The sequence below is a fragment of the Hermetia illucens genome, chromosome 4 (assembly GCF_905115235.1).
Source record: "Hermetia illucens chromosome 4, iHerIll2.2.curated.20191125, whole genome shotgun sequence".
NCBI lineage: Eukaryota > Metazoa > Arthropoda > Insecta > Diptera > Stratiomyidae > Hermetia > Hermetia illucens.
In genome coordinates, this window is record NC_051852.1 from 115970905 (window position 1) to 115996641 (window position 25737).

At 40.6% G+C, this 25737-nt stretch overlaps 5 protein-coding genes across 5 annotated transcripts in view; 3 read left to right on the forward strand and 2 right to left on the reverse strand.

Moving 5' to 3' along the window:
* The window catches only part of LOC119653831 (protein ultraspiracle), a 214683-nt gene that overhangs the window by 39051 nt on the left and 149895 nt on the right, over positions 1-25737 (forward strand). The window lies entirely within an intron of this gene.
* On the reverse strand, positions 1363-25248 carry LOC119653834 (serine protease SP24D-like). Its single transcript, XM_038058879.1, has 3 exons — positions 25221-25248; positions 1986-2229; positions 1363-1917 (listed from the first exon to the last, which is right to left on the reverse strand). The coding sequence occupies exons 1-3, from the start codon at positions 25231-25233 to the stop codon at positions 1398-1400; spliced, it is 777 nt and encodes a 258-aa protein (XP_037914807.1). The 5' UTR covers positions 25234-25248; the 3' UTR covers positions 1363-1397.
* On the reverse strand, positions 6743-7632 carry LOC119653833 (serine protease SP24D-like). Its single transcript, XM_038058878.1, has 2 exons — positions 7394-7632; positions 6743-7302 (listed from the first exon to the last, which is right to left on the reverse strand). The coding sequence occupies exons 1-2, from the start codon at positions 7609-7611 to the stop codon at positions 6783-6785; spliced, it is 738 nt and encodes a 245-aa protein (XP_037914806.1). The 5' UTR covers positions 7612-7632; the 3' UTR covers positions 6743-6782.
* LOC119653835 (serine protease SP24D-like) lies at positions 8972-9862 on the forward strand. Its single transcript, XM_038058880.1, has 2 exons — positions 8972-9214; positions 9306-9862. The coding sequence occupies exons 1-2, from the start codon at positions 8997-8999 to the stop codon at positions 9823-9825; spliced, it is 738 nt and encodes a 245-aa protein (XP_037914808.1). The 5' UTR covers positions 8972-8996; the 3' UTR covers positions 9826-9862.
* On the forward strand, positions 17915-18800 carry LOC119653840 (serine protease SP24D-like). Its single transcript, XM_038058886.1, has 2 exons — positions 17915-18158; positions 18234-18800. Exons 1-2 carry the CDS (start codon positions 17941-17943, stop codon positions 18751-18753), a joined length of 738 nt encoding a protein of 245 aa, XP_037914814.1. The 5' UTR covers positions 17915-17940; the 3' UTR covers positions 18754-18800.

Consider the following 25737-nt stretch of genomic DNA (forward strand, 5'->3'; position numbering starts at 1 on the left):
ATCAATTTCTATATTTTATGCAAGGTCTGTCACAAAGTAAATGAGACTTTCTCTAAATCTCTATTAATAGTCATGGTATCTTTCGATGCAATACCATGAAAAGGGCAGCTGGCGGATTTTGCATGATAATGCGCGGCTCACCGAGCTGGGACCCAACATTGTGGCTCAGTGAATTCTTTAATCGGGTTACTAAGGCAGGTAGAACACCATCTGACTGGCAAGAAAGTATCCCAGTTCCAATATGAAGAAAGAAAGGTAGTCCAGCAGAATGTTCAAATTACCGTCCGATCTGGTTACTTTCCCATACCATGAAGATTTTTGAACGCATTCTCGACAACCGTATTCTCGGAGTCGTTGAAATAGCCGTTTATCAAGCCGGTCAAGAACTATGAAATTACTGATGCAATACACGCTACACGGTTATTGATGGAGAAACACATCCAACGTCCAGCGCCCTATACACTGCTTTGTGCAGATGATGTTTTCTTAGCATCTAATAGCAAAAATCCCCATGAAACAGGCACAATCACTGTCAGCGGCAGTGACCTGCTCAGAACTGAACGATTTAAATACGTCGGGTCAACGCTATCAGCCAATGGGGAACTACGGTATGAAATTGCTTCATGCATTAACGCAACCTGAATGAAGTGCCGTTTCACAACTGATGCTTTTTGTGATCGACGTATCAACGAACGTCTTGAATCTAAAATTTACCGCAACGTTATCCGTCTTGTCGCTCTCTATGATTCTGAGTGTTGGCCAACTATAAAGGTCAATGAACGTCGTCTTGCGGTAATGGAGACGAAGATGTTGGGTTGGATTAGTGACGTGACACGTTTTGATCACACCTGAAGTGAAGATATCCGCGATCAATATGGAGTTGCACCGATCGTGGAAAAACTGCGAGAAAGGCGTCTTCGATGATATGGTCACGTAATTCGCGCTAACGTGAATTCACTTGCCAAGATTAGCCTTAACATCGAACTCGATGGTAAACGACCAAAAGGCCGAAACAACGGTGGCTTGATACGCTGGATGGGGATTTAACTTTCATGAAAGTCAGTTCGTTCAAATTTTTAGGAAATATTTCAGTTTGACGCTGTAAGAAATCCAAAGAAGTTATAAAGGCAACTTAAAATAATTTTTGCTTACTTGAAGCAACGGGCGTAACATCAATTTGTTTTATTAAGACAAATCAAAGTTTAGAAAAGCAGGAATTATGTCCTTAGAGATTTAAGCTAAGCGAGAAGTAATGCTTTTCCTATAATATCCGTACGTCATATAGATTCAAATAAAATGGTATCAACTTCCTAAAAACTGAAGCTAAAAGGGTGAATTCAGGAAAAATGAAACTCATTTATGTGGATGCTTATTTTTTATATTTGACATAATAGTCCTTAGTTAACCCTCGCAACGATCCAGTTGTAGAAGTAAGGAACCAAGGCATAGCCATCTGGGTATGAGCTTCCACAGCCTCCAACAACGAAGTTAGCAACACCAACAATCTTGCCATTGTAGGCAGCTGGACCACCCGAGTCACCGTTGCAAGCACCATGTCCTGAAGAATGAGCCAAGCAAAGTAATCCAGCATAATTGACACCACTGGAAGCACAAGCAGAGGTGGTGGCAGCAGACAAAGTATTATATTGAAGTTGACTTGGAAGGGATCCTGAGGTGGAGAGACGTCCCCATCCAGAGATGAGAATGGAAGCACCAGTTGGTGGAGCAGAAGTGGCAAGAGCAATTGGTTGGATGGTGCTCGAGAAGGTCAAAGCAGAACTCAATTCGATGAGTGCAATATCATTTTTGAAATTGCCATAGCTTTCGTGAACGTAGACCTTCTTTCCAGTCTTGGATACTCCACCACTGTTGTAGTTGGTGGTTCCAGCAACAACGGTGAAAAGTGATGCAGCATAGCTATAAAAGGATAAGCTCATATTTAAATATATTCTATGATATTTGGCCTTATCATTTACTATACTTACGCATTGTTATTTCCATCAACAACACAATGGGCAGCAGTCAAGATGAAAGTACTTGAAATGATAGATCCACCACAAAGGAAAGATCCACTCCTCTTCAATGCAACTTGGTATGGGAATTGTCCAGCAGAAGCGGTTTTTCCCCCAACAATCCTTGGATCGTATGCCAAGGCGGGAACAAAGAAGAGTCCGAATAATGCTGCAATTGCTAACTTGGCCATTGTGAAAACAAGTATGCTTAGACTTCCTGAAATGTTCGAATTTATATGTTTTGGGAATTATAGATTCATTGATCGAATCAGCTTAATCTTCTCCGGAATTGATCCATTTCATGTCAACTCTCGTTATCAATACTTTTTGAGTCGTTGTTGTTGCCCATTAGCGTCCAATCTATTGTTTGGTTTTGAAATTTGGATTTAAAAAGTGATTTTCTCGATCAAACTATTCGACAGTCTCACTTATAATATCAGGAGTTCAGTCATCCATCTTCGTTGCTATCACCAAAAGACATGTATTGCTAGATATGTCGCTTAATACCTCAAATTCTTTTGTTATTTATTTCTAATCAATTAAGTTCTATTTTTCATATCATCGACTTTCGTTATTTTATCCTTTGGAATTATGTTTTGATGCATTTGTTATATTATTTTCTGCTTAAAATAAGAATGTCCTTAGAAACGAAATGATTAGCACTTGACTGTATGGCGGATTTCTTTCCTTTCGCGACTATTCTCCAAATTGCATACCCAGCTGAATGATAATTTCGGTTATAAGTATTTCGTAAAAAGAATTGGAGAACAGAATATTAATTTTTATAATAAATTCTAGAAATTTCACCGCCTTACTGCTACAAGTAGTAACGATTTCAGAACGGGAACTTGTAACGAGTACCTTAACAGTTTGATCCACAAATATCAGGCTCTTGTTCCTGTATTGATCACATTAGCGGCAGTAAAGCACATATATCTGGAATGTTCTACGCAGATGGTGCTGAAGAGACTAACAGCTTACACATAATGACACCTGGTCCAGGTGAAATCTCATAATAATTCGAATTCAAAGTGGAGTTTTCGATGGTTTCATCTTTCGCCGAAATTATTTCTTCAATCAAATTTAATCTTTTCCCAAATTGACCCATTTCATATCGAATCTCGTTATCAACATTGTATTATGCCGGTTTTATTTGGAAAATTTTGATTCGGGACCAATCTAATATTTGGCTAGAGTTCATTCATCCATATTGGTTGTTATCACCAAAAGACACGTATTCACATATTACCTGATATGTTGCCTAATCCCTCCAATTCTTTTGTTATCTATTTTTAATCAATTAAATTCTACTTTTCTATGTGATTGGCGTTCATTATTTCATGCTTTCAGATTGTGATTTAGTGCATATGTTATATTGATTATTTTTTGCTTAAAATAAGAAGATCAATGAAAATGAAATGATTAACATTCGACCATGTGTCGTGTATAAATTTCATGTTCTTTCGAAAGGAAGGTGACAAAGTGATAAAATTAAACGAGGCTGAGAAGATTATTTATTTCATTTCATAGCTAAAAATTTGGAGAAAAAAACGAACATTGTATTTCGGGAACCAACTGTCTCCCGCTCCCTCCCCCACTCTATTTCCAACTGACCCTCCCCCCCTGCCAATGTTTTATTCTGTGCAAGTTTTGCAAGGCTGATGACCCAGAAGCTGTTATCTGATGGAGTCATCCCTCCTTATATTAATTTTCAATTTCAATATAACATCCCTGACGAACGACTTGTAGATTCTAGATATCTGAAATATTCTCTTTTCTAAGTTTTCTCCTATGAATAGAAGCTTAGAATAAGATCCTTAATCTGTATCTCTCCAATATAGTGTTCGTCCTACTCCTGTACCAAGCAGGTGAACGCAGAAGCTGCGACTCGGTTACCTTATATCGATATCACGAAGACACCATCGCCTACGAACACTTGTCTCTCTACAGAACTTTTCCTTCCACTTCAGATGTTTCTGCAGAGTTCTCACACTCGCGTAAATCCTGAAAATCTGAAACCTTTCCCAACGAGGAGAAGAAGAAAATGATGGTTAAAATTTCGAAGAGAGGGGCATCTATTTTGAGTGCAACAATTGGAAGGGTATTGGAGTGTTTATGCTGAGTAGCTTGATTAGCAGTGAGCAGGATGGTTTTCATCACTTCCGCGAATAGGAATTGTTTTGAAATGCTCTACATAGAAGGGGCATTCCAGAGAAATTAATTACAATTATTAGGGCAGATATGATTGTGCAATATACCACGTTAGGCAATGAGGTGAAAATTTGAAGTCGAAATCGGAGTCCACCAAGGAATTTTGTCACCGATATTTTTTTTCCGTCATCGGTAATATCCTTCATGATATCTTAGCTGGAGAACGTGGACAGTTTCAATGGAGAATGACATCTTGCTTCAAACACCTCGACTACGCTGATGACATCTGGTTGCTCTTTCCCTGAATGCTTTGATTAAGAAAAGGAGGCAAACAGCGTCGTACTGAAAATAATAGACATCAACAAAATCAAGGTTCTCAATTTGACTGATCATCGCACTGTTCATATTTGCGTTAATGGGAAGAACATCGAAGGTATGAAGCAGCTTATCTTAGGAAACGATCTTTTTGCTGACTTCGACCCCGAACTTCAGGTTGTCCGATTTATTAACAACGTTAAATCCGTATAAACTCCCGCGACAATGCTCGCTCTATGCTACTATATAGGAAAAGTGCATAGGAAATAATAACCACTGGTACTTATAAGGTCCAAGTTTTCATTACCTCATGTCGCCGTCGGGGCAAGATTTAATTCGGTATCGAACTACTCCAGAAAGAATTGCGGGGCGGTGCTTTCTGTGTCCTTTAGATCTTGTATGGATACATATGAGGTCACCGAACCAACTCGTTCTGCACTAGGAGGAATCTATCAATTCGGTTAAGAATTATTCAAATTTCCTTGACAGCGCTGTTGACAATACACATAGCACATAGTTTTAGACAGAAACTAGAGAACTACGGATTGTGGATAATATAAAATAATTTTGATGATCGAAGTAATCGTAATGCCTGGTGAAGTGTCGGAATAATGTAAAATCGTTGTACATCTAGCGACTTCGGTTTTTATGCTTTCTCATTCCAACTCATCAAAAAAGTTCTACTCAGAATAGGATTGGAGGATAAGCCAATGTGATTTGGGAAGTAGTCACTTGATCAGAGTTGTGAATCAAAGGACGCCATTTCTTCGATAATCCGATTAATAGTGATAGATGAAATTCTATGGATACTGAATAGAAGTGGGATGAGTGTGCTTGCGTATGCCGACGACTTAGTGATATTGTCAAGGATGTTTCACCCAGTTATGAGCAATATTATGGAGAGGCTGCAAGATGCAGACTCGCCAACTGAAATGAAGCTAATTCTACATACCACTAAGAAGGAATACCAGAATTCCATATATTGTGTGGTGACCGGCGCTGACTAAGAAAAACGATAAGACCAAGCTCAATAGGGATGTCCGAGTGGCTCAAGTGGTTAGAATGCTGGGCTGTCGTAGCGGCAGGTCGCGGTTCAAATCTCACTTGTGACGGACGGATTTGTTATCACGACTGAATGTCCTGAACCAAATCAGAGTTAATAATCTCGTTCGAGCGCAATGCTGATCACATCGCCTCCTAGAGTTTACTGTAGTGCATTGTTACGGTCTTGAATGAAGTGCTCTAACGCACTTCAAGGCCCTTATACAATATGGATTGTTGTGCCAACGATTATTATTATTATTACCAGGATACAAGAACTGCATATGTAGGTGCTGGATGTGTTTGACCTCTACTGTCGCACCCGGTGGTGCCTTTAATGTTCTCCCACACCTTCTCCCCCTGGACATTCATGTTAGATACGCTATATGGTGCAGTGCTACCGAACTCCTTGAATCTGGATGCTAGGCAACGACTCTCTACAACTAAAGAAGCATCCTAGATAAAAGAGCAAACCTCGGGAACACTGGCCATTCGCAATTCACTGCGCCGTACGGAAGTCGAGCTCCAAAAGGAATTTTGTTATGGGCTTTCTCCACTTAATCCTTCAAATTTTCTATTCTTTTCTTTTCATTTGATCAATTGGCTTTCGGTCGCCTGGTTTAGTTAGGTTTTAGCTTTTGGTACGACATGCTACCTATCGATTTTCATTTTTCTTCCTTGCATATTTCACTATATTTTGAAACGATCAACTAGTATCAATGAATCGGTGGAAAATAAGTAGATTTCATTTGTATGAGTTTACCACCCGTCAATAAATTTGACCAATAAAAGAAAAAGAGACTTAATTTACGCCCATTCGGCCAATCAAGTCTTTGACTTCTGCTTCGTCGTGCTTGAAAATTACTTCGAATGTTATATTCTCAATAATTACATTCAAAGTAATAAATGCTTTTCGGTAAAAACCAAATGAAAATCGCTTCCTTCAAATTCTCAAGAAATATTTCATCTTCTTAGTCTCTAAATGAGCTACATGAATACAGATGCGGAGTGAAATAATTCTGGCTTCCTTGAAGTAGGGGACGAAACATATATCAATTTGTTTTTCGAAGCCAAAGGAAAGTTTACAAAAGTCTCAGCTATCTTGGAATTACGTCCTTGGAGGAGACGAAATATTACCTAAGTCCGTCTTACACTTATGGAGGTGGAACTAAAATGGTTTGAATTTCCTAATTTAAAGATAGGAGAAATAAAATTCGCTTATGTAGATGCTTATTTTATACAATATATTTGGTATCATAGTCCTTAGTTAACCCTAGCAACGATCCAGTTGTAGAAGTATGGAACTGAGGCATAACCATCTGGGTATGAGCTTCCACAGCCTCCAACAACGAAGTTAGCAACACCAACAATCTTGCCATTATAGGTGGCTGGACCACCAGAGTCACCGTTGCAAGCACCATGTCCTGATGAATGAGCCAAGCAAAGCAATCCAGCATAGTTGACACCACTGGAAGCGCAAGCAGATGTGGTAGCAGCAGACAAAGTATTATATTGAAGTTGACTTGGAAGGGATCCTGAGGTGGAGAGACGTCCCCATCCAGAGATGAGAATGGAAGCACCAGTTGGTGGAGCAGAAGTGGCAAGAGCAATTGGTTGGATGGTGCTCGAGAAGGTCAAAGCAGAACTCAATTCGATGAGTGCAATATCATTTTTGAAGTTGCCATAGCTTTCGTGAACGTAGACCTTCTTTCCAGTCTTGGATACTCCACCACTGTTGTAGTTGGTGGTTCCAGCAACGACGGTGAAGAGTGATGCAGCATAGCTATAAAAAGATAATCTCATATTTAAATATACTCACCAACCAGAAAAAATTGAAGGCTAGGATATGTGGACTTATCATTTACTATACTTACGCATTGTTATTTCCATCAACAACACAATGGGCAGCAGTCAGGATGAAAGTACTTGAAATGATAGACCCACCACAAAGGAAAGATCCACTCCTCTTCAATGCAACTTGGTATGGGAATTGTCCAGCAGAGGCGGTTTTTCCCCCGACAATCCTTGGATCGTATGCCAAGGCTGGAACAAGGAAGAGTCCGAATAATGCTGCAATTGCTAACTTGGCCATAGTGAAAACAAGTATACTCACACTTCCTGAAATGCTCGTATTTATATGTTTCATAAATCAGAGATTGATTGATCGAATCAAACTTAATCTTTTCCGAATTGATCATTTTCATATCAAACCTCGTTATCAACTTTTTTCTGTTCGGTATTATTGGGAAGAGTTTTATTCAGGACCAATCAAACTATTCGACAGTTCGGCTTAACAGTTCGGCTGGAGTTCATTCATTCATTTTTCTTGCTATCACCAGAAGACATGTGCTACTAGATATGTCGCTTAATCCCTTAAATTCCGGTGTTATTTACTTTTAATAAATTAAGTTTTATTTTTTGATGTATTTCATAATTTCATCCTTTTCTATTGGGATTTGATGCATATGTTAGGTTGATTATTTTCTGCTCAAGAGATCAACAGAACGAAATGATTATGTAACATTAAAGCATCTGATGAATTCCACGTTCACAAGCTTCGTGATTCTTTCCTTTCCTGAGAAGGTTGTCAAAATGGTGTTCTCGGTATCAGAATTAGTTGATTTTGGGATGCTGATGATCTATGACGAAGTCACGGTGATACTAAAGTATCACCTCTTTGGCATATTAATTTCGTTTCTTATCCTTATTTTCACCAATAATTCCCCTTTTTTCCGTTAAGTGTTTTTCAAATGGTCAAAGAGCAGCTTATTCAGCAGCTCACTTTTGTAAAAATAACAAATTTTGGATGACCAACACACTGCGAGCGCTTGTATGACAGTCGTGTCCAGAGATATTGGGATAACTAGCTGTCATTCATCAATTGTGTTCTTCCTCCAACGAATATCTTTTGGTGCGCATCACACATCCTATTTGGGCAAAGCATGGTAACTCATGATTGTATCTATGCTTTTTGATGATAATTGGTTGCCACAGACACTAGTGAATTCTAGAAGAAGTTCGTTTATCGCAGTCAAAAATAAATAATCATCCTATGTAATATGCACAAAATTACAATACGAAAGGATGAAATAATGAATGCCAAGTACATAAATCATGGAACTCAAATTATTAAAAATAGATAACAGAGTTTGAGGGATTAGGCGATATATCTAGCAATTCATGTGTTCTAGTGATAGTGACGAAAATGGCTGAATGAACTCCAGACGTTATAATCCGAACTGTCGAATAGTTTGATCGAAAATCTCACTTTTCAAATCTATGTCTCGAAGCCCAACATTAGATTGGTCCCGAATTAAAATCTTCCACGTAATACCAGGCAATAAAGTTGATAACGATATTTGATATGAAAATGATTAATTCGGAAAAAGATTAAGTTCGATTCAATCAAAGAATCACTGGTTTGTGAAACATATAAATACAAGCATGTCAGGAAGTGTGAGTATACTTGTTTTCACAATGGCCAAGTTAGCAATTGCAGCATTATTCGGACTCTTCCTTGTTCCAGCCTTGGCATACGATCCAAGGATTGTCGGAGGAAAAACCGCTTCTGCTGGACAATTCCCATACCAAGTTGCATTGAAGAGGAGTGGATCTTTCCTTTGTGGTGGATCTATCATTTCAAGTACTTTCATCCTGACTGCTGCCCATTGTGTTGTTGATGGAAATAACAATGCGTAAGTATAGCGAATGATAAGTCCAAACATCTTAGCCTTCAACTTTTCCTGGTTGGTGAATATATTTAAATATGAGATTATCTTTTTATAGCTATGCTGCATCACTTTTCACCGTTGTTGCTGGAACCACCAACTACAACAGTGGTGGAGTATCCAAGACTGGAAAGAAGGTCTACGTTCACGAAAGCTATGGCAACTTCAAAAATGATATTGCACTCATCGAATTGAGTTCTGCTTTGACCTTCTCGAGCACCATCCAACCAATTGCTCTTGCCACTTCTGCTCCACCAACTGGTGCTTCTATTCTCATCTCTGGATGGGGACGTCTCTCCACCTCAGGATCCCTCCCAAGTCAACTTCAATATAATACTTTGTCTGCTGCTACCATCTCTGCTTGCGCTTCCAGTGGTGTCAATTATGCTGGATTGCTTTGCTTGGCTCATTCTTCAGGACATGGTGCTTGCAACGGTGACTCGGGTGGTCCAGCTGCCTACAATGGCAAGATTGTTGGTGTTGCTAACTTCGTTGTTGGAGGCTGTGGAAGCTCATACCCAGATGGTTATGCCTCAGTTCCATACTTCTACAACTGGATCGTTGCTAGGGTTAACTAAGGACTATTATGTCAAATATATAAAATAAGCATCTACATTTACGAATTTCATTTCTCCTGAATATACTCCTTTTCATTTCAGTTTTTAGGTTTAGGTTTTGGTTAAATCTCAATGAGTTGAAGAGACTGACATTTTTCTTGACAATTTGAAAGAAGCTTCCTTAAAGCTCTATAGAAAACTATTTTTTTGAATGTAAATATTGTGAATATAATATTCGAAGTAATTTTCAAACACGCAGAAAAAAAATTTAGAAACCTAACTGATCGGAAGAAACCTAATTATCTTTTTATATTCTGCTCTATTGATAAAATGTGTTGACGGTCGATAGTATGCTTCTGAATACTTTGAGTTTATTCTCGCATATGTACTGGGGATGATCAGAATGGCCATCATGGTTGACGACTATCAACTCGGATCGTCATTCTGGCTATCTCCAACTTCTCAAGTTGTGTTTTCCTAATTTTGGAAATTTTGCATATTCACTAAACCGTTGAACAGAAAATGTGCTTTATGATGAAACATTGCTTTTTTCGCTAAGATTTGGATTCGTTTTGAATTGACAAGAGCCCAATCAGCGTACGGTGTGCTGATGGTTTTTGGGGACTTCAGTTTTTGTGTGAATTGGATCTTATACGGATGCATCAACATGATCATCAACACCGCAACAATGGGTGTCGGGTCTAGGTCTGCCTTAATAAAAAATGGCATCCTGCCCTATTTCATCGCTACATCTGAAGGTGGCTCTTCCACGTCTTCTCGATGAGTCCTTGAGAAGCTTTCATTCACATTCAGCAAATCGTAATTAATTTAGAGCTCAATGGCAACCATATAAAGTGAGAACGAATTACCTTCTCTTCTCCATAACACTCTTTACAAAACACGTAGTTACTTCGAAGTAACTGATACACAAAAGTTGCCAGTCTATTCTTTGCGCTTATTCTGTCAAGATTATATAAATTCGTTGAAAAAATTAGAAAAGAAAACGAATAGCAGTGAAAAGCCTTTATCTTTGATCCCGGCGGCGATCGCAAAGAAAATATTCAAGTACCTAGTTTTATTTTAAAAATCAAAGATTTTCATTAAGCTTCAGCATATTCCATGTTATCTGCAATCCATTCATTTCTATTGTTATCGTATGAAGATATAGATATACAGATTTTGTATTAATCCTTTTGTCTTCTTTTCAATTTATTTTGGTGAATTTAGTTCAGTTTTTGATTTTGCATGCTCGGGAGATTTGAGCTTAAATAATTCCTCCTTTCGAATTGAGAGATGGGATGCTGATGATTTTTTTTAAATCAAGTTGATTAGTTAGTTTAATGGGGGAAGCCGCAGCTCCAAGCACTCAGACCTTTGCTATGCCCATTGTGCTATCCTCCGAGATCGTTTATTAATCGATCACTCACTGACGGCGTTGGCGGGCTTTCGCAAATCCGAGAATAATTCTCTAGAGACAAAGAATGAGCAGACTTTTCGGGAGGAAAACCTTACCAAGGGATCTTCGTTTGAGGTCGAAGGAGGCCGGCCAAATGCTTACAAAATGCAGGGCCGCCTTTTCCTCCTCCTTTCATTGGCTGTGTATGGTTGAAACTACCACTCCGATTTTTTGCATGGGGTAGCATGAGGGGTGGTGTCCCGTTTAAAGCCCTACTAGGGTTTTTATGTCCCACTTTTTAAGGGACAAGTCTCTCCATTCAGCTGCGTGAGTCCTTGCCATGTCATCCTTCAGAGTAGACTTGACAGTAGCTGACCGGATGTCAAAAGCTTGTTCTGACCCCACCATTGTGAATTCAGAACCTTGGCGAGCCAGTCTATCAGCGTCCTCGTTACCAGCGATGCCCTGGCAATCACATCGGGAATGTTTCGTTCAGTCGGCCAAGTTTTAGCAGCGCCCGGTGACAACTCCACACCGACTAGCTTGATATATCGTTGCTGTTTAGTATTGATAATGCTGTTCGACTGTCGGAACAGATTCGAATAGTGCAACCCCTCCATTTTTTACATTCTCCTGCTCCCAATAAAATGGCATATATCTCCGCCTGGAATATGGTCGTCATCATTTGTTAGCAGAAAGTTGAATATATGTTTCTCAAGAAAAATGCTTGAATAAAGTAATCTCGAGATTCCGTGTCTGCGATTTTCGCTTTGCCCTCCTTTGAGGAAGGTTACAAGATTTGTTTACCATTCTTTACAATATCATATACACAACAAAACACCACGGATCGACATTAATCAAATTCAGAGTTTGGCAATATTTCGGGGGACATTCAAACTATTAGTCTATTATTAATCGTGAAACACTAGATCTCATAAATTTTGGTATACTGAAAAACTTTACAGCACAATCACAAACGTCACTAGCTTTACTAACAGAAATACGCTAGTGCCCATCTAGTGAGAGTGCGCCTACGAAATCTGCTGCTGAATGAGACGCTTCTGGATCATGTTACTAATATCCTCAAGTCCACCGCCTAACCTGCTGTACCATAAAAAACGTCTAGTACTATCTCCGCCAATTATTATATGATAAGCAGCATCTGGATGGATAATTAATCAACTAGTTGCAGAAGTTCACAACTTTTGAATGAAAAAAATATTATCTAGCAATATTTCTAGACAGGGCACATACATTTAACAGTATTCCTCAAGATGGCTTTATGCAAACGCTGTCCTGAATGTTCCTGAATTTCTGAAATAATCGTCGGCGCAACAGTCCAATTGGATCAGAGCCTTGAAGTGTGTTAGAGTACATCATTCAAGATCGTAGTGGTACACTACAGGAAAGCCTGTATGGGGCAATGGGGTCAGCATTCCACTCAGGCGAGAGACTGGTATCCGACGTCACGATTCAAACCCCGCTGTCATCAGTGACATTTGAACCACGACTTTCCGTACGACAGCCTTGTGCTCTAATCACTCAGCTATCCGAGCGCAGGAGAAGATTCATTATCTAATGCAAAAGTCTGACTATCTAACCTTGAGGGACTTCATGTTGATGTCAAAAATCTCTGGGAATCGAATCATCACCTTATCGGCACTGCAACCACAATCCATTTTATCACTCAGAGGCAAAACTGTCACACACTGGACGTGCACCGTTCGTCTTGAAGCTGCAGGAATGGATGGGTAGAAAAAAATACTGAACATGATGGTATGCGATACTGCTACCTTATCTAACCCAATTTCCTTCCCCGCGATAATTATCATTACTTTTTGAATAGCCATCGTATTAAGTGCGCATCCCGATCCTGGTTTAGCATCCTGAGATTTGAAAATTGTTGGTTCAATGGAGAATAAAAGTAAACGAAACGATAGGGGAGAAGCTCATCTCCTGCGCATTCCGATTCCTTTACGTATCACACGATTTCCTTTAGCGGGATGTGATGCTACTCGTTGCAACTGAAGTATGTCGACAACAACAAAAAATATGTCGGTTCAATTATTCTTTGGCTTTCGAGCAGAAAAGTAAAGAAATCGATTTATTGAAACAGATTCCTTCTTTTCATCACAGGGAACAGGTAAAATTCCACCAAATTCCTCCTATGTTTAGATAGTGAGTTATGGCCAGTCAGAATGCCCCAATATATCTACATATCTTCCTGCTTTACAGTATTTCTGCTTGGTTCTGGCAGGAAAAGTTTGGTGTGTCCAACGGCAGTTAAGTTCTTGCTCTTAAGGGAAACCTTTTCCTGTATGGCAGAAATTGAATGCTCTTTTGCTGAGGTTCCCAGAATAGTTCCCTCGTATTGAATCTGGATATAGAGTTCAGAGTTGAGATGGTCAACGCCTCAAGATTGTTTGGCTATCGCGGTGCGTCTGCTCTTCATTCGCTCGAAAAAGTCGACTGCTCATTTTTCTCTGAAAGGGAGACCCTGGACTCAGAACCTTGTTCTATTTTTGAGCCATCGTGTAGAAGACCTCAATATACCCTGCCACACATTATTCTGGTTTGTTCCAGAGGCTAAAATTATATCTTCTACCAAACAGATTTTAGGGATCTGAGGATCAGAAGGCATTACAAGAACCCCCTCAGGTCCACTGTTTCCCTCTAGACTTAAACGAATTTTTCTATGAGCTGCTCTCATTCCAGATTTATAAATTAATTCTTGCGTGTAGAGTCGTTATAATCCTGACATGCAGGGACAGGGAATATGGAGCATGGGCCAAGACTGTGCAGGCTTGAATCATCTTTGTCTATATATCTTTGTTGCAAAGAATCTTCTTATCTAGAATAACTACTAGATATTTAACTTTTTCAGGTTATTCTCCTCATCTTCCATTTGTAAAAAGTTCCGCGGGTCTGATTAGTCATCCTTTTAGGGAGGATTACCCTAAGCTTCTTCTACACAGTAGGCACTTAGTTCAGAACAAGACACGGCAGAAAAATATTTCCCCGAATTTGGTTTAGATCTCTACACTCTGCTATAGCATCACTGGATAGATGACATCAATGTCAGATGCTCAAAGAACAATATGGTAGTCTTGTTATTTCGCTGATAGACATCCCTCTAGCAATGCCATTTCCTCTTGCAACACTTTTGTGTTGGAAGGGGTGCCAAAACTGCTAATTCTCTTTTCTATAACCTAGCCTGTCTGTCTGTACTGTACTGATTCAACTCTCGAGTTATTGAGAGTACCAGCCTAATATGTTACCAAAGTCAAATATAGCCGGGAATTTGGATATCTAGCATTGCTAGGGAGTCGAAAGGTTCTGAATTTTTTCAACAAATTCCGTCTACGCCTACTCCACTTCCAATATTGTTTTTATTCAGTCTATTTTAGAACCATGAGTGAGGAACTGGTTCCATATTTGTTGCACAACGGATTATTTTAAACTTTTTGACGCGAGAAGAAGTGAAACTTTGCGAAATTTTAACTCCTTCACGAAATTTGGTGCTGTAATCCGCGGATACGAGTAGCATAAAAGTTTTTCTGAAGCACACAATATACTGGAAAATCAAGAGTCACGATCGCCGTCCTCGGACTTACATCACAGACGAAAATATCCGTGCAGTTAGGGAGCTTTTCACGGAAGATTGGGGCCGTCAGCAAAATTGCTTGTTCAGGAGATCTAAGTCACGGGAGTATACATTCCATTATCAAAGAGGAATTAGGAATCTCATAGATCGCAGCACGGGGATTCCTCGGCTTATTGGCCCATTGTGCTGAACAGGAGAAGGGATTTTTCAGGGAAACTTCTTGCCACCGTGCTTTGGCATTCCGAGGCATTCTTTTAGTTGATTTTTTGTATGAATGCCGGAAAATAAATTCAGTTTATTATTATAAATTTCTGGACTAAAAGCAAAAGGAGGGGCTTCTCAACTAGAGGTGTCATCCGCGACAAAACACGACGCGCTTAACCCCGAACAAATTGGAGGAAATTCACTGGGAGAACTAGAACATCCATTATATAATCCAGATTTGCCACCGTGTGATTATCATCTGTTTGGTCCGTTTAAGAAAGCTCTTTCTTTGCAATTGGTTTACGACTCAGCCTGTTAGTTTTTATGACGAAGGCACCAGAAAACTTCTCAAATACTGGGAAAGTTCCTTTCCAGTCCAAGGAAACTATGTAAAAAATGGAAAAATCTTGTGAAATTATTTCATACTCAGTAAAATTATTAGAAAAATTTCCGTTTATATTTGACTGGCCCTCTGGTAGAGGAGTTCCATTTCGATCTTCTAATAAGCCTCTTATATTCACACTGTCAATATATCAGGTCTTACCACTCTTCATTATTGGTTTACAAACGTAATTCAAAAGTTATCTCTTTGATTTCCTGAGTTTTTGCAACTCTTAAACCCGCCAGTTAACCGTTTTATCTCAATTACCTCAAATGTGCAATTTATATTTTCAATTGAGATACTCTTGGTGGTGTTGTTGCGCCCACGTCTGAATTTATGAAGGGTTTCGCCATTTCACACGAGGCATTCTTCTCTTGATTAAGTGGCCGCTCTGCAGTATTCGTTCGTAGATCTGATGCGACAAAACGGCCCAGAGCCAGCTCTTTTCATATCTTTGGCTCTCCTTTCTCCTGCTTCGATCGTTGGCAGTTTAGGAAAAGGTAGTAGCTCCTCCACTAGAGTGAACTTCCATACAGAGACTCTGCCAATATACGTTCTCTCCTCCGCGTGCAGATTCATTGTGTAAAAGTTCACTGAAGATGTGGTAACTCAAAGGATATTATCGTTTTGCACTCTCCAGAAAATAACATTTTACAGTTTTTTGATACACTTGTATTTCAATCTTGCCAGGAACCAGGGATATCTTATGAAAACTATCTATGGGCACCTCCAGATTCTCTCGGTTTGGTTCAATCATCAAGCTGAAATCCTTCATATCTGTAGATATGTTTTTCTTGGCGTATATTAGCTTTACGCTCTGGCACCCTAGATTAATTCTCGGGTTCTGTTCATCAAAGGTGCAAGTGATGTCCTCTGTCTTCCTTTGAGGTTCGGATATCCAACCTCCGACATGCTCTGTCCTGCTCAGCTCGGTATTCACAATGGTAAAATTAAGGCGACCAGTTATTGCTAGGATTGTCTATTAAAGCCTCTTAAAAGTCTCCTCATCAGTGTATTCCAAATGGAGAAACTCATCGGGAAAATATTGGTAATCAAACGTTAGATGCAAACTTCAGTATATTTTTCCTTGGGGTCTCGTAGGATGGGAACTCTGATAACAGCATTCAGAACCCTTCCTTGCGTCGAATTTCTCTGGTTATCAATATGCGTGACGATAAGTACACCAACGCTCGTGTCCTCACTTCCAAAAAGCTTCACTTTCTCAGTGCTTTCTCGGGTTTACGGTGTCCGTTTTTATGTAACAGTATTATACCAGTTGCGTTCACATGCTTTGCCTAGGGGGGGGCAACGAGAAGCTTCTGACAGACTAGATATAGTCTTTGTTGTCACCTCCCTAATGGCTGAAGGTTCTTTTCGTCGTGCCTTAATCGAACCAAGCTCCCTAGCAGATTTAGGCAATAATGTCGCGGACGCGCCCGCTGTAGTCGACTTCCAATTTCTCCCATTATTGGAGTTACTGTACTGGAATTTTAACAAAAAGATCGGAATTGAGGAAATTTATCTTCCACACAGAACGAAACGAGCTGTCAATGATCAAGGTCACATTTATGATAAACAACACTGCACACACGAAAAACTATCGGAAAATAGAAGTTGTGCTTGGGGAGGATTGTTCGGTCTTTTTCTGTAAAGAATTGATCAAGTGGTTACATAAAATGGCTTACAAAGTTTATGTAAAGATCCAATTGCGTATTTTCCAATGGTTTGTTTCTTGGGTTCTAGACATAAATTTCCCCGTTTCCATCGAACCAGGAAAACTCCTTTAAACTTGCGAGCTTTAAGAGCCTGGGACTGTCGACGAGAGCCAGGTAAACTAAAGCCTACATATGTAGCATGTTTTATAGTAGTTAACGTATTTACGGGAGGTATTGTGTTGCCCTCTATTCTCTATTTCAATTCGTTTTTCGTGAATACTTAAGACCCCAGAATATATTCACCTCCAGAGAAACATAACACGATCAGTCTCAAATTTATACTGTTGAAATGGGTAACTTACGAAGAAGGATGAAAGCTGCAAGTAAACACCATTTATCCCTACCGCAACCGATGGAATAACGGACATTCAGAAAGAAACTCTATATTTACAAAAAGTTATCAGGCATGGTTGGAACTTGGGGAAAAAAGTGGACAATGGAAAATAAACATCAAATCTTGATCCTAAAGAAATTAAAAGCCTATTTGGAACAATAAGGTACCAAAATAGCCAACACAAGCCAAATCTCAGATCTCAGGAAAAGAATACAAAATTACAAAGTTAAGGATTATATATCATATCTAGCTTAAACCTAAGTCCATTTTCCTGTGATAACAGTCGAAACAAACGAATGAACCTTGCAATGAAAGTTTCAACTTAAAAAACTTTTCAACTAACAATTGAATCATCTCGTGAAAAAAACGATGATAACAAGATGAGATTTGAAACACATCGATATGAATGTGGATTAATAGCGATCTAGACAAAGAATAGCTGATTTCTGAGGGGTATAAATTCGAACATTACAATAGGAGCTGCACATACTCGGTTTTACAATGGCCAAGTTAGTAATTGCAGCATTATTTGGACTCTTCCTTGTTCCAGCCTTGGCATACGATCCGAGGATTGTCGGTGGAAAAGCCGCCTCTGCTGGACAATTTCCTTACCAAGTTGCATTGAAGAGGAGTGGATCCTTCCTCTGTGGTGGATCTATCATTTCAAGTACTTTCGTCTTGACTGCTGCTCATTGTGTTGTTGATGGAAATAACAATGCGTAAGTATTGTGAATAATTGGGTCAAGTATCCTCATCACCGAATACATTTAAATATGGGGCAATTTTTCTTATAGCTATGCTGCATCACTCTTCACCGTTGTTGCTGGAACCCTCAACTACAATAGTGGTGGAGTATCCAAGACTGGCAAGAATGTCTACGTTCACGAAAGCTACGGAAACTTCAAAAATGATATTGCCCTCATCGAATTGAGTTCTGCTTTCACTTTTTCCACCACCATCCAACCAATCGCTCTTGCCACTTCTGCTCCACCAACTGGTGCTTCCATTGTCATCTCTGGATGGGGACGTCTCTCCACTTCAGGATCCCTTCCAAGTCAACTTCAATATAACACTTTGTCAGCTGCTGCTGTCTCTGCTTGTTCTGCCAGTGGTGTCAACTACGCTGGATTGCTTTGCTTGGCTCACTCCTCAGGAAATGGTGCTTGCAACGGCGATTCTGGTGGTCCAGCTACCTACAATGGCAAGGTCGTTGGTGTTGCTAACTTCGTTGTTGGAGGTTGCGGAAGCTCATACCCAGATGGTTATGCCTTGGTTTCATACTTCTACAACTGGATCGCCGCCAGGGTGAACTAAACGGAAAGATGTTGTATATAAATCCTGAATAAATAGATGAATTCAAAGTTTCGACGTTTTTATTGCCTATTCATAAGGAGGACACACTCCTAATGGGGTGGTTCTGAGCAAAGCGTCGATTAGCCAAGAGATGCTTGCAAAGCGAATGTAACGGGCAGTAAAATTTTCAAAGATTTCGTAATGCCTGTAGAACTCAGTTTGAAGAATTTAGCCATGACAATGGTGGTGGAAAGCTTTTCCGAAAGAAGAATTCGATCACCAAGCGTTCGGTAAATTAAAAAAAATGGATTAGACTTATTTGTGCTGACACCAATGGCCAAGACTACACGCCATGGAATTTTCGTATTCACTACACCAATACGCAACGGATCATCTTGTACATCTCCAGTAGGTCAGAACTTCATTTCACCTTTTTACAGCCGAGTTTTGCATAGAAAGGGTGTTCCAAGAAGCTGGCATCCAAAGACTATGAGGGCGACGTAGGGCAATGCTAATTAACAGGTTCTATGCTAACTTTATATTTCGAAAAAAAATTCAGGTTTAAAGTGAAAATTCTTACATGCCTTGTCTAAAGCACATGGGGAAGTTCAAAAATTCTATAGAAAGTGACACATTCAGTAGAAGGTGATATGTTGAGGGTTTATGTTTACTGTCAACAATAGCTACGATTGTATGGTTGATATGCTATTCCAAGAATTTTTTGAAACCGTAAAAAAGTTCGTGGCTCCTTTTTGTTGTTGGTACATGTTATTCGGAAATACGGTGCTTCTGTCAGGGTTGAAGGGCGTCGAGCTCGACCACACTTACATGAACCAAAAGCGAAAATTTTTTTGCAAATCGGAGGCAGATGTCTTCAACTCTCGGCCGGTAAATATCGATGAGTTTTGAGCCGCCACTAAAAGTATTTTTTCTCAAGCGAGAATTCTGAAAGCAGATCGATGAACCTAAAGGATTCAAGGCTCTAGTGATTACTACCAATGGTGACGAATGTGACGCACTCGAGTAACAAATCTCGGAAAAAAATCTTTAAATGCAACTATCTCAACCCCAACGTTAAGTTGAGATTGTTCCAAGCCAACGGTTCTCTCTGCGTTGCTATATGAAAGCAGTAGATGGAAATTGATTACCGCTATTACTTGAAAACTCCAAGCCTTCCTAAAAGCATGTTTGCTTGATGCCATCGGGCTGCCCTGATCTGACGCAATCTTGAGCGCAGAATTTCGATGTTCAAAGTGGCAGTGAATATGTGACACATCAAGAAAGAACGACAACTCCAAGTAATGCGCGAGTGGGGCGCCTTAGGAGCACCCTCATACAAAGGTGTCAAAGGAACGAGCAGTCAAATTTTTGATTGTGGAGTATCAAATAAAAGCGTTGGTTAAAAGGGGGTGAGGTCAAATAATACATCCTTAAATCCCAGAATTGACTTATAGACTTTCCGGGCTGGATTATCCTCACCCATACAGATAAAGTGGTCTGCCCACCGCAACCCATTGAGCCGGATTTTATCCACAACCAAATTTCGTCGTTACATAGGCTACGTCCGTCTTCATATAAGGGGTGAACAATTTTTGGGGGAACTCTTCTATCGAATGCGACTAAGAGTTCGCGATTTTTCTTGCTAAGATCCAAAGTCTCCGAGGAATACATGAGGACTTGCAAGATCATTGATTAGTTTTGACTCGGTTTGAGCGGAACAGTTTTTGTAAGTTGAAATAGGCGCTGTTGACTGCAAACAACCGTGCGCGGATTTCATCGTCGTAGCTGTTATCGGTTGGGATTTTCAACTTTAGGCAGAAGAAATGATCAACGGTTTCAAATTTATAGTCTCCTATCTTTATTGCTCTTATTTGATTATTGCGATTTGATGCTGTTACTTCTTGTTTTTGGTGCTAACGTTGTTGCTATGCACTTCACCTTGGTTTCATTAATGCGCAGCCCAAGATCTCGAGCCGCCTGCTCGATCTGGATGAAGGTAAATTGTACATCTCGGGTTGTTCTTCTCTTAATGCCAATATCGTCAGCATAGGCCAGTAGCTGAGTGGACATGAAGAGGTTGGTAGATCATCTCTCCCAGGACCAGGTTAGAAACGATGGATGGAGGACATTTATCTAGCTATTGATCAAGAGGTCAGCCTTATCAATTTGGTCGAGATATCTAATTCTTCCTTGGCCGTGTTCAGTGTTTCTCTGGCTTGACTTGTTTTTTTTTTTTTTTTTTTTTTTGGAGTAAGGTAGGTGAATGCGTTTACGCACAGAGTGTTCGACTCCCGCAACAACACGTTGGCGGACTACCAACTAAACACCTCCCTGCCATCAGAGAACTAGCCTGGAATCGTTTGGACACATTACTTCGGGCTAGCCCTCCCGCTCTCCCGGCTTTGGGAGCCTTCAAGTCAGGGAATTCCTTTCACCAACGGGAGGGGAGGAAGGGAGTTGTTAGTTCAGGGAACCCCTTACCGTCCGATCCCTCTGCCGGTCGAGTTCAATCTTCTTCATAGTAAGAAGAGCCCGAACATAATGCGCAATTCGATTCCAGCTGCCAGCGCTCTTCAGCATCTCTCTGACAATATTGTCTGGGGAGAGCTCCCCTGTGTCTGCATAAAGCTGCTGGCGGAGGCCGTCCCACCTCTCGCAAGAGAAAAAGGTGTGTTCAGTGTCATTCGTCACTCTATTGCAGAACACACAATCAGGAGATCGCGCCTTCCCAACCCTGTGCAGGTAAGACTGAAAACCTCCATGCCCACTTAGAAGTTGGGTAAGGAAATAATCAATCTCACCGTGCTTTCTGTTCAACCATGGGTCTAATTTGTCGATGAGCCGCGCAGTCCACTTGCCCCTTGGCTCATTTTGCCAAGAGAGTTGCCACTCGTTAAGGGTGCGTTGACGTTCTTCACGGGCAACCACTTCTCTTAAGTTTTCGCCCTTACGGCGATAGATAGCTTTGCGCTCCTTGGCAAGGAGGGCAACGGGGATCACTCCCGCCATCACCATCACAGCCGGTTCGGAGACGGTGCGATAAGCAGACGCCACTCGCAAAGCTCCTCGCCTCTGCATTTGAGTGAAGCGTTTACGATGCACCTCCTTGTCAAGGGCATCAGCCCATACCTCCGTACCATAGAGAAGGACGGACTGCGTTGCTCCCATGAGAAGACGTCTCCTAGTTGATATAGGGCCGCCGACATTCGCCATTAGCCGACTCAAGGCCGCGACTCCTGCTGCAGCCCTGTCCGCGGCTGCTTTGATTTGCTCGAAGAAGCTCATCTTCGAGTCGAGCATTAAACCAAGGTATTTAATCGCTGGTTTTGACTCTATAGTCAATTCGCCGATCGATATGGGACGCAAGGTCGGGATCCTCCTTCTGGTCAGGATGACTACTTCGGTTTTTTCCAGCGCAAGGTTGAAACCGTGAGCAGTCATCCATCCGCTTACCCGTCGCATCAATATGCCAAGTCTGCTTTGCGCCTGTTCAACAGTGCGTCCGGCAACAAGTGCCGCAACGTCGTCTGCATAACCGACCAGGCGCGACTCTTCGGGTATATCGAGTCTCGGCAGACTATCGTAGGAAGCGTTCCAGAGGTCCGGCCTTAGGATGGATCCCTGCGCTACTCCCGACGTCATTTCCATCCTCCTCTGGCCCTCTAGCGTCTCATAGAACAGGGAGCGGTCTTTCAGATGATCCCTCAATATCCGCAAGAGATAGCTTGGCATGTGAGAGGAGGCTTGACCTTGAACTCGATAAAAAGATGCAATTGATGGTTATATTACAGTTTTTTCTCTATCGCTTTCAGAGAGAAAACTTCTGTGATTGCTGCACTCCGTGATATCCACCTTTTTATGTTTGGTACGGATAATGCCTCGTTGCCAATCGTCAGGCATTGATTCGCTGGCCCACCTCTGGAATATTAGTTCATGAACCACTTGCTGTCTGCGGCTCCACATTTAACCAGTTCGGCGGTAATACCATCGGCTCCTGGCGACTTATGGTTTTCAAGCCGATGGATGGTGGAAACTGTTTCTTGCAACATGCCAATATTTTGGTTATTGAGCAGTTCATCAAAGTACTCAACCCATCGCTCCAATATGACCATATGGTCGGAAATCAGATTTACCTCTTTATCTCGGCGGGAGTAGCATCGAAATGTATAAGGCTTTCTCCTTCTGATTTGTTGGTATAACTTCCTCGCCTGGTGTGTTTGCACCCTGTACATTTCGAATTCATAGATTTGTTGGTTCTTCCAGGTTTCCTTTTTCTGTCTGTGAAGTTGCTCTCTACTCGACTAAGTTCGTGATAGGTCTCTGCACGTGGCCGCGTTCTTTGATAGTGTAACATTGTACATTCAGTGTCAAACCAGTTATTTCGACTTTTTTCTTTGCAACTGGTACCAAATATATTTGTGGCCGTATTAATAATAATGTTCTTCAGGAGTTTTTGGAGCTCATTTCTTAATGCTTTACCTCCTGGATCTCTCTTTCTCTCTCTCTAATTGTTTACTCCTACCTAGTTGTCAGAGGGGAGTCGAAGTGGTATTGCTATTTAAGCTCGAAGTTTCATGCCAATAAGTTAGAGATTCGAGCCTATGTTGCCCCACTATAGGTTTTGACATTCATCAAGGCTGAGAGATAACGGTGTTCGATTAGTACGACATGAATCTGGTTGAAAGTCCTCTCGTCTGGACAGGCCCATGTATGTTTGTGGACTGCTTTCCGTGTAAACCAGATGTTGCCAACAACCATCTTCTCCAGGAAACCGGCCCCTGTCCAGAGCATCTCTTATAACGCTGTTACATCAGCCCTATATTGAAATAGGGTATCAGTTAGTAGCTTGACAGAAAATGCGCAAATCGTTCGTCCGTTTTAACTGCCGGGTTTGTCGTTGCGTAGTTAATCCTCCTTTCGTGGCTCCGGAACTTTGGTGTTCCGCATAGGGTTGTCAGTCCTACCCAACCAGCAACCTGGAGAACCAGTTTGTTTTTAGGCGCGGGAGACTCATGCTTTTCCGTCTACAGTGTTTCATTAAAAAAAAATTTTCAGGGATCACCAGGAGGTGGCGATTTGGTAAAAGAGCTGTTAGTGTTGGTTTAGAAGACGTATTCCAGGTTTTATGCCTTAGACTTTATGATAGCAACCCACGTTTCGCCCTGGGACCTATACTACCCTTTCGCTCTCAGATCTACTCTCATCGTTGACAATAGGATGTCATATCCCAACCTTCGGCTTTATTGCAGTTGTCAACATATCTAGCGTCTATCATTTTGCACATCTTGAATATTTCCGTTGATATGTTTCCTTAGATGGTTTGGTGAGAGGATTCACAAGTATAACTTTATAAAAATAAGATCGACAATTTAGGTTTATTTTTGTCAATGACATGGACTTACGCTTCCAGTTAAATGGAAAGTCAATGCCATTGAGCTGTAGATAACTCAGCTATGAAGGATTTAAGCTGCGGAATATGTCTAATTGAATGAAAACGATCCAAACTCCCAATGTCTTGCGACATCATGTAGTCCTCTAGAAACTTCGTGTCCTCTGAAAACAGGACCTACCTATTGTGCTAAATACACATTCGTTTACTCCCCCTGGGTGCGCGAAATTTAACATTCACACAGGTATGCTAAGGATTAACCTGATTAGTCCACATTGCTAGCGGAAATCCTTATAAAAGTACTAGTGCTAGAATATTTTTAAACGTACTTAACAAACGTATCTGGTACGCTCTGTGGCAACATCTAGTTCTCTAAGAACTCGTGCATTGATCCGAAGAGTAAAGTTTAAAAAACCGTTTTGTATCTCTTTCGGTATTCATTAAGAAAGCATCCTCTCGTCGCACCTTTTTAAGGGTTTGTGTAAAACGTTCAGCGCCGTATACACTGTTTTATGCAAAAAGTGTTTTTCTGGCGTCTCATAACAAGGCCGATTTCCAGCAATTTGTCCAAAAGTGGAATGATCAGCTCATGCAATATTGTCTGAGATTGAATCTGAATAAAACGGAGTTTTTGACGACCGACCCCAATGAAACAGGCAGGCCAGATAAGATACGCGAAGCCCTACGAAATCACCGATGAATGGTAAATTCTGGAGCCTCCTTATTACATCCTTTCTAGACTTACGTTCGCTCCAGAATTTCTGTAAAAGAATGTGTCCGGCGGCCAATAAAACGATATTGTTTTCGATGATTCAGCAGTTTTGTTACAATTAACACTTTCAATCAAGACATCGCCGCTTCGCATTATTACCATTGCGAGTTGATACAACGTTCACCTTCTTCTTCTCCTTTGGCTAATTAGAAGAAATTCTTCCTCTTCTGCCCGACGAGAAAAGCTCCCCTTCCAGACTGGTCAGGACCGTCGCAAAAATACCTACGAGGTTTCTTATGGAAGCTAACAAAACCGAAGCCCACCTAACTTGTTCTATAATATTCTACTTAGTTAACGCCTAGGGGCGAGGTATTGTATGTTACTTACTTCTATTCTGCATTTCACCTCCTCTTTTGTGAACATTCAGGACACTAAAACTTCTTGCTCCGTAATCTGCTCATCCACTCCTCACCATAAAAGGATAGCTCGATTAATTTTGCAAATGTCGCGAATTAAATAAACATTAGCGAAAACCCAAAAACCGTCTAATTATTTGAAGTAATTTAATCGATAGAAACACCGCAAGATTACACTTAGACTGAAATTGTGATCCCCAATAAATAAAAGAAAATAAGATACCAAAACCACCAACACAAGCTAGATCACAAGAAAAAATACAAAATTTCCAAGTTAAGAATTAATATCGCTTCCAGCTTAAACGTAAATTTATTTTCCTGTGATAACAGTAAAATAAATGAATGAACTCCAGACGTTTAATTTTGGAATGAAAGTTTCCAAATTAAAAACTTCTCAACTAACAAGTGAAGTCTTTAAATCATCTCCTTGGAAAAAACGCTCTGATAACAAGATGGAATTTGAAACTGATCGACATGAACGCGGATTA

Coding starts and splice junctions, on each gene's coding strand:
- LOC119653833 (XM_038058878.1), bottom strand. CDS start 7,611: ATGGCCAAGTTAGCAATTGCAGCATTATTCGGACTCTTCCTTGTTCCA. Junction 7,303..7,393: donor GTTGATGGAAATAACAATGC/GTAAGTATAGTA, acceptor ATCTTTTTATAG/CTATGCTGCATCACTCTTCA.
- LOC119653835 (XM_038058880.1), top strand. CDS start 8,997: ATGGCCAAGTTAGCAATTGCAGCATTATTCGGACTCTTCCTTGTTCCA. Junction 9,215..9,305: donor GTTGATGGAAATAACAATGC/GTAAGTATAGCG, acceptor ATCTTTTTATAG/CTATGCTGCATCACTTTTCA.
- LOC119653840 (XM_038058886.1), top strand. CDS start 17,941: ATGGCCAAGTTAGTAATTGCAGCATTATTTGGACTCTTCCTTGTTCCA. Junction 18,159..18,233: donor GTTGATGGAAATAACAATGC/GTAAGTATTGTG, acceptor TTTTTCTTATAG/CTATGCTGCATCACTCTTCA.
- LOC119653834 (XM_038058879.1), bottom strand. Junction 1,918..1,985: donor GTTGATGGAAATAACAATGC/GTAAGTATAGTA, acceptor ATCCTTTTATAG/CTATGCTGCATCACTTTTCA.